Here is a 12,810-nt window from a genome sequence, read left to right as displayed (position 1 = left end):
CACAACCGATGTATTTTTGTTACTACAGTTAGTCTGCCACGCCACTCACAACCGATGTTTTCATATTTTACTACAGTTAATCTGCCACGCCACTCACAACCGATGTTTTCATGTTACTACAGTTAATCTGCCACGCCACTGACAACCGATGTTTTCATGTTACTACAGTTAATCTGCCACGCCACTCACAACCGATGTTACTTTCAGTTGTTGCCACGCCACTGACACATGTTAACTCTAATCTGCCACACCACACGCCGATGTATTCATGTTACTAAGTTAGTCTGCCGCCACTCACAACCGATGTATTCATGTTACTACAGTTAGTCTGCCACGCCACTGACAACCGATGTTTTCATGTTACTACAGTTAATCTTTGTATTCCTACAGTTAGCCTGCTGCGCCACTGACAACCGATGTATTCATGTTACTACAGTTAATCTGCCACGCCATCACAACCGATGTTTTCATGTTACTACAGTTAATCTGCCACGCCATTGACAACCGATGTTTTCATGTTACTACAGTTAATCTGCCACGCCACCACAACCGATGTTTTCATGTTACTACAGTTAGTCTGCCACGCCACTCACAACCGATGTTTTCGTATGTTACTACAGTTAACTCTGCCACGCCACTGACAACCGATGTTTTCATGTTACTACAGTTAGTCTGCCACGCCACTCACAACCGATGTTTTCATGTTACTACAGTTAATCTGCCACGCCACTACCGATGTATTTCATGTTTACTACAGTTATGTCTGCCACGCCACTGACAACCGATGTTTTCATGTTACTACAGTTAATCTGCCACACCACTCACAACCGATGTATCGGTTATTTTGCCACAGTTAGCCTGTTTTCATGCCACTCACAACCGATGTTTTCATGTTACTACAGTTAGTCTGCCACGCCACTCACAACCGATGTTTTCATGTTACTACAGTTAGTTCTGACAAACCGATGTTTTCACGCCACTCACAACCGATGTTTTCATGTTATTCATTTTACAGTTAGTCTGCCACGCCACTGACAACCGATGTTTTCATGTTACTACAGTTAATCTGCCACACCACTCACAACCGATGTTACAGTTAGCCTGCCATGCCACTGACAACCGATGTTTTCATGTTACTACAGTTAATCTGCCACGCCACTCACAACCGATGTTTTCATGTTACTACAGTTACTCTGCCACGCCACTGACAACCGATGTTTTCATGTTACTACAGTTAATCTGCCACACCACTCACAACCGATGTATTCATGTTACTACAGTTACCTCTGCCACGCCACTGACAACCGATGTTTTCATGTTACTACAGTTAGTCTGCCACGCCACTGACAACCGATGTTTTCATGTTACTACAGTTACTTCTGCCACGCCACTGACAACCGATGTTTTCATGTTACTACAGTTACTCTGCCACGCCACTGACAACCGATGTTTTCATGTTGCCACGCCACTACAGTTACTCTGCCACGCCACTGACAACCGATGTTTTCATGTTACTACAGTTACTTCTGCCACGCCACTGACAACCGATGTTTTCATGTTACTACAGTTACTCTGCCACGCCACTCACAACCGATGTTTTCATGTTACTACAGTTACTCTGCCACGCCACTCACAACCGATGACCACCGATGTTTTCATGTTACTACAGTTACTCTGCCACGCCACTCACAACCGATGTTTTCATGTTACTACAGTTACTCTGCCACGCCACTGACAACCGATGTTTTCATGTTACTACAGTTACTCTGCCACGCCACTACCGATGTTTTCATGTTACTACAGTTAGTCTGCCACGCCACTGACAACCGATGTTTTCATGTTACTACAGTTAGTCTGCCACGCCACTCACAACCGATGTTTTCATGTTACTACAGTTAGTCTGCCACGCCACTGATCACCGATGTTTTCATGTTACTACAGTTACTCTGCCATTTCTGGATTACATTACGGTATACCGAACGGAATGGAAAATACAGCGGTTCTACTTATACCGCGGTATACCGTTTCACCCCTAATTATTACATGTATCCCAGGACCTACATGCTCAATGTAACGCAATGTCAAACTGACCACCGTATTTAAGATCTAGACCAGGTGCTGTCATATTGATGTGCTGTGTGAGAGAAGACAGGCAGGATAAATCAACAGGCCATATCAAGTGATGAATGCTTTGCTAAATCATGATTGAAATACAGTTGAAAATAGATACAATAGATCAGATTGATATTAGAATCCAATGGCCGTGTTTAAGTCATAGTATGGTAGGCAATTGGAATCAATTTATCAATGAAAAAAGCAAGCTACTACAGAAATTGTTTTAATCTTTATTAGGGTGCCGTTTTCGCCAGATGAAATTAGTGGCATTCTGCTGAGGTAACGCCTCAGGCTGCGCCCTTTGTGAAGCGAAAAGACTGTGTACTGTAAGGTGACTACTAAGGTCTGATGATTACCACAGCGAGAGGCCCCTAATGAAGAGTTTGGTACGGTGAATATAATTGTGTGTCCCTCTGGAAGCAACATATTCTTTTTCCCTGAATAAATTCTTTCAACACATTTCTGCGTCACGTAAAACCCTGCTCGTATTTTCTGTTGGTTTACACGTCAACTAGATCCGGCAGGAATAATAACATAACAAACGTTTTATTAAAACTTTAAAGCATACGAAATATGTGGTACATACAAAAATGAGTTGCAGCAATGAAATTCGTCGGTCAGAAGCACACAACACCGACACTAGCGAGAGTTGACGGCTTCATCATCTTGCTTTTGTTTGATTTGTTGCTTCTTCGAATTCGAAAAAATCAACCACCATTTCAGCATGAATTGACCTGTCGGGCACGTCGAACCATCTGTTTTGCAGCATCCTGAAACACGACGTCTCAGGCATCGTAATGGCTGCGCTTTTGAAATCGGCCATGCAAGAAACTTTGAACCGCACTTATATACAGGAAGTACACTTAGGACCGTAGTGATTGGTGCTATCTGTTGGCGATGTGGTAGAGGGAGATAACCGAGGAAAGAATCCCATTGAGATCCAGTGGTCACCAGAGAGTGGTAACAATTAAGTGACATCGTGGTAAACAGAGACACTGTTACATCACATATAATATCAAGATTATCACGCTTCATACTCTGTGAAATGAAGTGAAATAATATATATAACTCACATAGAGACGAACATGCATATACCTGTGGTAACCTAGACTTGCTTTATTTATGGCTTCTGCATTTCCAGGAATTTCTTTTGGCATGACGCGGACAGGTGATCGAACCATCGACCTTCAGGTAAAAGCATAATGACAACACTGAGATGGGGAAATTCATTGGAGATAACGTCAGTGACGGCTAATGGGGCTGGCTTCTAAAGACCAAACCGAACATGAGTCTCATTAACCTATTCAGACAATGAGCTACTTTTCAGCCGATCCGAAGTTTCTCGTGTGAAAGTGAAAAGAGACACCACAAACAACTATGGTTACACTGAATTCAAATTCCTTGTTTCATAAGAAAATGGTATTTACAAGTTAATTTTAATTTTAAACTTTAATAACATCGTATTTCTATATTTTATATCTAGGTTTAGGCAGCATGACCTTAACTAAGAATTCACAGACTGCCCCTGTTTGATGAGGTCGTAAAATGATTCACAATTCATCTGGCTCACTGGTGACACCTGTTATGGGTTCTGTAACGCACAATGTGATTGATATAATATCAAGTCCGTACCAGACCGCCAAACGTTTCTAGCGGCAGAGCCTCGCTTCCAGATTGCCAAATAATACTGATTAATATTTATACATCCAGTTGAATGAATTGGTCTCAAAATTCTGGACTGGTTATTGTACTATGTTGAGCAATAGGACGAAACCCAGTCAGCAGGAAACGAGACTGTTGTGTAATCAATGTTTTGACTTGTGTACTGAGTGAGTGAGTGCGTGAGTGCGTGCGTGCGTCAATGAGTGAGTGAGTATGGTTTACTCCGCTTTTAGAAACATTCTAATCACAGCTGGGAACACTAGCAATGGGCTTCACACATTATACACACGGGGGAATCGAACCCGGGTCGACGTGAAGAGCTGACACCTTAACCTCTTGGCTACCCCACCGCCCACTGCTTCAGACAGTGATAATAAAATGTCAGGCTTTTTAGAGAAAATGCGGTGACCATGATTTCCTAAATACTATTGGCAATGAGCTAAATACATCATAACTGCTGAAAGCTATTGGCAACGTCGAAACTTGTGTGTATCCCCAACACTTTCCATATTCAAATTAAATCATTAAACCAAAGGTCAAACTCTTATCCTCAAAATCGAGCCAAGATTTAACAGTCATCGTCATCGGATACATTGTCAGGGTCAAGAGAAAGTTTCTCTTCCCCATTTTCTTTGATAAGAATGTCAATCAGTCTAATTAGGTCAGTGACCCTTTCTCTCTTCTTCCCAGGATCTGCTTCAGCGTTGTTAAATAAGATGTAACGGTTATGACAATCCTGCAGCAGCTTCTGCATTGGACCTCCCACAGATTCTATGTACTGGCTAAATGTTAGCGACCTTCCATCCAGTTCCATCTGGCGGTCAAATGAGTCTCCGTGAGTAAAGACGCAGATGACATATTTCCCAAGGATGTTCTGATCCGACTGACGGAGTGACTCTATTGCAGAAATTTCTTCCTTGCTCAGGCGCTCGATGGCAGACATAACCAACAGAATTACATGAACACCGCGGGGGAACCACATCCCTGACTGATTAAGCATGCTCATCATATTCCTAGTCAGAGCCTGATCAACCATCCCACCATAATCCACAACATTAAGATCACGTCCCCCAACTGAATCGCTGATCTTCAGACACGGAGAAATCATAGTTTCTGTTGGTATTTGGCTGAAAAACTTCTTTTGTCCAAAAATGGTGTTTCCCGTAGTGCTGGCACCACGATTTGCCTTGCCCACCAAAATGATATCCAGAGGGCCCCCTTGTGGTAGATCTGCCACGGGTGTACTTTTCTCCTGAAACATTAACTTTAACATAAGTCGTAGCTCACTTTGAGTTCATTAAGAGTTCCATGACGTTACAGCTTTCAATGATACACTGTGTCGTAAAGGTCAAGGACACAGAGAACGGATAGGTAGCTGCATGTAATCGGGAAGGGCCTTGGATCACATCCTCACATGACTAAAGAAAGAATCTCTTTAAACAATGGTGCCTGAGTCCTTTTCAGGAGGAATGCAATGCTTTTACAAATAGCTAATCAGAAGTATTGTTTGAAAGATGGTTGCAATCCGCGCAGTATTCTGCAGATAAATATACACGGCTATTCAAATGATACAAACATCTTTAACTGCATTTATATAGAGTTTTGCACTATGACCATTTCTACTTCACAACTATCTTGTAAATCCTTATCTAACGTATCTATCTTGTAGGCATTTAACAGAGCATTCCCTTTTTCATACTTACCTTGGGTGATCTAACTTTAGCGATAAACCTCGAAACTTCCTTTCTGAAACCACCTAATTTCTTTTTAGAGTCATAGACTTTGAAGGCTTGTTCAATTGGTTCCGATCCTCTCCTCCTCTTGCTGAGGTCAAGTTCTGCTACAACCTTCTGGTAGATCCGTAACACTTCTTTGAGCCGCTGGTCAATGCCACCACCCTCTTCTTCCTGACTTTCTATCAGTTCAGTATCAATGTCTCCAAGAAATGAATCTAACTTCGCCCTTGCCACGAGGAGGTCATCGAAATTTGTCTCTAGCTGTTCAAGAAGAACCTCCAGGCCTTTGTCCCTGATCATGTCTGGGAGCTTGCGGGAAAGGAATTTCAAAGGTACAAGCTCACACCTAATTGGACATCCTTTCCCATCATTTTGTTTCTTTACTTCATGTTGAAAGTTATCCAGCACTTGAAGCATTCCATCAATATCTCTTGGCACCTGGCTGCTTGGTGTTGTTGAAAAGTAGCTGATGTTCATCTCCGAGCTACTGGTTAAGTCCTTTTCCAGTTGCTTGAACTTCGCTTTGGCTCCGGCATCCACAATGCCATTTAAAGATAAGTTACCTGTCAAATCAGCCTTGATTTCGTCCAGTTGTCTTTTGTCTGAATTCTTGATCCATATTCTAACCAGCAGTTCCCCTCCATATGTGATGCTTCGGACGAAATGGGTGCCTTGGAGTTTGCTCTTTACACCTGGTCTAATTTTAGTTTCTTTCATGGTTTCTGTTACCTGTAATAGAAATTCATTTTAAACAATCCTTATTTTGACAAACTGAAGATGCTGTCAATGTCTTATACTTATATGTCGGTGTGCACTGGATCTTAGAAACTGACTCGGATTGTACATTACGAGAAAGGAGGTAATATACGTATGGCAAAGCATTTATTTCGACATTTTTTTTCCAGTTTGTGGTTCCTACCTGGTTTTGATTTTGACACGACCCTGAGGTAACTGATTTGTTTACAACTTTGTAAACCTGATTATATGTCTAATTAAGGGCTTTACTCATTCTAAAGTAACCCTGTCATAGCTGACGAGTGGTTCTCCCCTTTGTTTCTCCGGTATGAAATACTGGTATAAATTTGAAATTAATTATTCTGCAGAGATATCAAGTTGCATGTTGCCAGTTCAATGCTTATACACGAAGTGACACTTCTATGGGTGAACAAGATTATCTATGCGATTTGAATTAAGACTTTTTGTCGTAATTATTTTGAATATAACTACTACAAGAGTTTCATCTATTTCACATACAGATGTTAAAAAATAAAAAAATTACAATCATTTATGTAATTTCATTAGTTGAGGATATATGAATAATTATAGTCTGTATTTCAAAACTACAGTTTGTACTTAAAATATTTACGAATGTTGTTAAAATGTCAAAACTTCCTCCTGTGAAGTCACCCCTCGAGTGCATTTTTTCATCTGAGCTTTAATATCCAACTAGGTAGAGTCGTACATGTATCATATATGTGTTTTTATCTTGTGTCGATATTGAAGCCAAAAAGCATTTTCCAAGCATTTCAGGCCTTACTTTCGTATTCCGTTCTAATATGGAAGGGGGGCGGTGGGGTAGCCTAATGGTTAAAGCGTTGACTCGTCACGCCGAAGACCCGGGTTCGAATCCCCACATGGGCACAATGTGTGGAGCCCATTTCTGGTGTCCCCCGCCGTGATGTTGCTGGAATATTGCTAAAAGCGGCGTAAAACCATACTCAGTCAGTCTAATATTGAAGTCATTACTCTTATATTTTACTTCCAGTTTAATTATTATTACTAATCGTGTCATGAATTACGTTATTATACGTGCATATTTTTATCAACCAATGTCTTAGTATTGAAATTAATACTTCATTATTAATGTTTAATAATAAGTAGTAATAATTCATAATGAGTGGTGCAGGTGCGACAGGGAATTTAAGTCGTTCACAGCGTTGAGATGAAATTCTATAATTGGGGCCTAGAGCATTGTATCCCAGTCTTACACCTCACGCTTATAACCGAGTTTTCCTTTGTTGCCAGTTATGATTCGTGGAATAACTTGTTTATTCAAACTACTGAATACAAAAGGTACACAGACGTCATAAACCACAAATCTTGACACAAAGTCAAAGAGGAACATGAAACCGACTGACCGGTGGAAGTATTATTTCTATGAGAGTCTCCACAAATTTCTCCACAATGTAATGTAACTAACAATTTATATACGGACTATACCCACTACCTTGTGGGAGGTTTCACGTATGAGCGCTTCCAACAACATTGCAATCCCATGGACTAGCATGCTATAGCCTGTTTCAGTTTTGTTTTGTTTGTCGTTTCCCTGTGCTGGCTGGGACGTTTTTCCTCAGGTGAATGTTCAGGGCCGTAGAATCCTTTTACAAATTATTTTTTGTACATCAAAGTATTGATATAACACTCTTTTGAGTGCCATATACCCCCACCGCAGCACTGAAATCCACACCTGAATTAATGACGCAAAGACTGCGGGCAGCGCATCTTTCAGATGATCGGTACCAGACTGATACACCTAATTACACCTGATTGCAACTAAAATCAATAAATATACATATATATATACATACATATATACCCGGAACCCTATAAACTGAGTGAGTTTCGTTTTACGCCGCTTTTAGCAATATTCCAGCAATATCACGGCGGGGGACACCAGAAAATGGGCTTCACACATTGTACCCATGTGGAGAATCGTACCCAGGTCTTTGGCGTGACGAGCGGACGTTTTAACCACTAGACTAAACACACACGCACACGCACCCGCGCACGCACACACACACACACACGACTAACACCCCCTCCTCCTCCCCCCCGCACACACACACACCACCCCTCTCTGAATACCTAATGATAATTAACGAACAAAAGACTCAATTGGAAAAAGGATTCAATCCACACGACCTGAACAAACCTGAAGATATCATGTATATGATGTAAATCACATGTGCAAGTTCTCAACTGTTCGACTATCAACTGAATTTAATAATACAACCATTGTATATCAATACCTAAACTGAACAAAAAAGTTGTTTTGCATATACACAGATATGTCTAGTATGTATATTTATAAAGTTTAGTTCAGAACATTATGTACAGATGCTACAATTTTTTTTAAATTGGTCAAACGTAGCAGGAAAAGATAATATTGTATGCAAAATTGGAGATTACATATAAGGAGTCATTTTACCTTCAGAAAGCAGGAAATTGTATCTGAGAGCATCTAATTATAAAAAAAATCCACGGAGGAGCATGCCAGCGGACCCCCCTATATCCTCGAACGTGTAGAATGGGTTGATGTACCTTCTATGTTTGTTTATGATCATGAACATAAAGAAACATAGAGGGTACGAAACTCTACTAACACGAAGCTCAATTCCCACAGTTTGGCATTTCCAGCGGTATCAGACGGGACTAAAGCTATCTTGAATTTAATCAAAGATATCTCAAATTAAATTATACATCGTTTCAATTATATCTGTGAACAACGTATTTGCGTTTATGGTTATGTATACATTATTATAAGACATTTGAATTTAAGATGTTTTATTGATATCATAAACACATTTAGAGACATCGCGAAATATTTTCTTGTGACATCTAAATATATCATTAATTCTACTTTGGATATCAGAAATTAATCAAAGATATAGTCAGTTATTTCTTTAAAAACAACAACATTATTCATACCTTCAAACTGACATACTATCATACGATTAGTATTATCTTACTGGCGTACCGTCATACGATTAATACTAACAAACTGTCATACCATCAAACGATTAATACCACCAACTTGTCTACCGCAATACGATTGATACTACCAAATTATCTACCGTCATACGATTCATACTACTCAGCCGTCTACCGTCATACGATTAGTATTATCTAACTGGCGTACCGTCATACGATTAATACCACCAAACTGTCATACCATCATACGATTAAGACCACAAAACTGTCTACCGTCATACGATTAACACCACCAATTTGCCTACCGCCATACGATTAACACCACCAAACTGTCTACCGTCATACCATTAACACCACCAAATTGTCTACCGCCATACCGTTTACACCACCAAACTGTAAACCGTCATACGATTAACACCACCAAGCTGTCTACAATCATACCATTAACACCACCAAACTGTCTACCGTCATACCATTAACACCACCAAGCTGTCTACCGTCATACCATTAACACCACCAAACTGTCTACCGCCATATCATTAACACCACCAAACTGTCTACTGTCATACGATTAATACCACCAAACTGTCTACCATCATACCATTAACACCACCAAACTGTCTACCGCCATACGATTAATACCACCAAACTGTCTACCGTCATACGATTGATACTACAAAACTGTCTACCGCCATACGATTAATACTACTCAACCGTCTACGGCCATACGATTAATACTACCAAACTGTCTACCGCCATACGATTAAAACCACCAAATTGTCAACCATCATACGATTAACACCACTAAATTGTCTACCGTCATACGATTAACAGCACCAAACTGTTTAACATCATATGATTAACACCACCAAACTGTCTACCGTCATACGATTAATACCACCAAACTGTCATACCGTCATACGATTAACAGCACCAAACTGTCTACCGTCATACCATTAACACCACCAAATTGTCTACCGTCATACCATTAACACCACCAAATTGTCTACCGCCATAGATTAACACCACCAAATTGTCTATCATCATACGATTAACAGCACCAAATTGTCTACCGTCATACGGTTAACACCACCAAACTGTCTACCATCATACGATTAATGCTACCAATCTATCTACCGTCATACGATTAATACTACCAAACTGACATACCGTCTCAACTTTAGCCACAGCAAGGATTTCCAGCGAGTTTTCATCAGCAGTGCACTCCTTCAGGTACTTTCCTGCTCCCTCAACCTTGACCAAGTTAGCCTTGACCTTGAGTGAGAGTTCCCCCGATACTTCAAGCACGTTGTTCACGTCTTGTGCATTTTTGATGACAGAATACTGTGCTCTATTCTTGTGACCATCTATAGATTCCACTTTGGACAAGGATTCCTCTGTGAATAGGTCCAGGCCTGAGCTGTAGCTCTTCAGATCATATTCTCGTCCCAAGGTCATGCCTGGCTGGTATGGAACCGACTCGGTCTGCATGGTTCTGTAAAGAATGTCATACATGGACTCGCAGACAACAGTATGTGGTTGTTTAAACTCGCGTTTATCACAAGAAAAATCTCCAAATAAATATTTAATTTACTGTGTGAATGTGTCACTGTGGTCCTATTGTGGCTGTTTATGCACATGTACAATGTAACAAAACTCTTTCTCTTTTGGAAGCCCACAGAAAAATCAATAATCATTCAAAGCAAAAATAATTTTAACCATAATGTTGAAAAAGAAAACCAAATGTGCAAAATTTATTCATAATTTCGTTGTTATTCGGGAGTGAGTAATTTACGCACAAACACGAAGAAATGTGTCCTCAGGATGAAATGTGTTAGATACATATATACATTAATATTGTAAACGTGTTTCCGGATCTCAATGTACGTTGTCAACCTTAGTCAAAGCGGTTGTATCCGACAAGTTTACAAGGTCAATTCGTTAACTGACATTACTGTGATTCGGTTCACTAGTAGCTCAATGATGGCTCATTTTTTATAAGCATCATACATGATTAATAATAAAAATAATAAGGGCATTTGTAATGGGCTGAATTCCGCGCCACGGAGTGTCACGCCAAAACGCTAACGTACAATCAGATAACCAAAGCTGCCTGTGAGACGCTAGAAGGATAATAGTCACGTGACATCTCACCGGGTACCCATTTTCTGCTGGGTGAACAGACAATTTTTAACAAACTCACTTGCCTAACTGACTGACTGAGTTTGGTTTTACGCCGCTTTTAGCAATATTCCAGCAACATCACGGCGGGGGACACCAGAAAAGGGCTTCACACATTGTACCCATGTGGGGATTCGAATCTCTTGCCTAAGGTGAGACCACATGTATCATATGTGCTTCGTTGTAGGGCAGGACTGAAAGTCCCAGAAACTAGCAGGAGTCAAGCTGCCAAACACGGTCACCGATCCAAGGACTCTCATAAACCCATATAGATTTATTAATAAGAAAAGAAATACATTGATTTCAATGACATTGATTCGTAAAGACAAGCATCTAGAAATAGAAAGGTTTAAAGCAACATGACAATTGATAGACAGCATTTGTTCAACTGAGCTGAGGTTAACGTGTCACGTGTCACTGACATGGAAAAAAACGCGCGGTATTTTGCTTCGAGGCGGGGTACAATGGATTTGGTTCATACCAAGCGTGTGTGTGTGCGCGGCTATTTGTGTGCCGATGTGTGGGTGCGCGCGTCGTGCCTCCATATATAGGGTTTATTACCTGGAAGTATTCCGTGCATCAAACTCCATATTGACGGTTGTGTTACCTTACACTTTCACCGTGGATTAGACGCATAGAGAGAAAGTAGGAGGCCATTATTATGTTAATGTGTCGTGTGCGCGGTGTCAACATATTCGATCGCACACTCGATGAATGGCATTGCCACCGTCGTTACTGCGAACTCCATACACGACTTGGTCGGATGGTATCTCAAAGATTCAGATTCAGATGTGTAGGAACACTTACCGCTGTCTAAATCTTGTCCGGGGTTCTTTACAAGGTGACTCTTCTTGTTGCGCGTTGTCAGGTAATGACGTAATATAAACGGGAACTTGATATATTTTTATATCAAGCTTTGTGTTCATAGTTGTATAGACCGCACAACTAGTCTCACAAGGAGATCTATTTACGACGTATTACGCTTATTTTACAAACCGTTAAGATAATGATGTTGCAAAGATGATGTATTTATTTATTTTTTAAATAGAGCTTACTTTCCCTTGTGCTCAAATAAGCATCAGGTCGAATATTACTTGGGAACGACTGAAGTGATTGATACAAGGGAGATAAATCTGCATGGAATATCTGTGCTGTGGCCGACGCGCAACCTATTGAAACGTGAAGGGGCGGGTTCCTGTTATATGTATTGTTTTGGAGTGGGTGAGTGCGAGTGGTTTTACGCCAGTTTTAGCAATATTCCAGCAACATCACGGCGGGGAATTCCAGAAATGTGCTTCACACATTGTACCCATGTGGGAAATCGAGCCAGGGTCTTCGGCGTGACGATCGGAAATTTCAACCACGAGGCGTTTTGGAGCTCTGATAAGCAATATACAAATATAGT

General features: G+C 40.7%; 1 protein-coding gene across 1 annotated transcript; it reads right to left on the bottom strand.

Moving 5' to 3' along the window:
* Positions 1-3,918: 3,918 nt before the first annotated feature.
* LOC124265916 lies at positions 3,919-12,346 on the bottom strand. The gene is made up of 4 exons (XM_046700760.1): positions 12,213-12,346; positions 10,395-10,719; positions 5,481-6,242; positions 3,919-5,029 (listed from the first exon to the last, which is right to left on the bottom strand). Exons 1-4 carry the CDS (start codon positions 12,329-12,331, stop codon positions 4,346-4,348), a joined length of 1,890 nt encoding a protein of 629 aa, XP_046556716.1. The 5' UTR covers positions 12,332-12,346; the 3' UTR covers positions 3,919-4,345.
* Between the last annotated feature and the right edge of the window lie 464 nt (positions 12,347-12,810).

Source organism: Haliotis rubra, unplaced genomic scaffold, assembly GCF_003918875.1.
Source record: "Haliotis rubra isolate DU_JTF1 unplaced genomic scaffold, ASM391887v1 Scf122, whole genome shotgun sequence".
In the NCBI taxonomy this organism is placed as follows: Eukaryota; Metazoa; Mollusca; class Gastropoda; order Lepetellida; family Haliotidae; genus Haliotis; species Haliotis rubra.
Note: the sequence above shows the minus strand (reverse complement) of the source record. Positions and strands in the feature narration are given on the sequence as shown.

What these genes read in the sequence shown, in the direction of transcription:
- LOC124265916 (XM_046700760.1), bottom strand. Translation starts at nt 12,331, where the DNA reads ATGAACACAAAGCTTGATATAAAAATATATCAAGTTCCCGTTTATATT. An exon ending in CGGACAAGATTTAGACAGCG is followed by an intron (nt 10,720 to 12,212) that starts GTAAGTGTTCCT and finishes CATTCTTTACAG; the next exon opens with AACCATGCAGACCGAGTCGG. An exon ending in CTAAAGTTAGATCACCCAAG is followed by an intron (nt 5,030 to 5,480) that starts GTAAGTATGAAA and finishes TTAATGTTTCAG; the next exon opens with GAGAAAAGTACACCCGTGGC.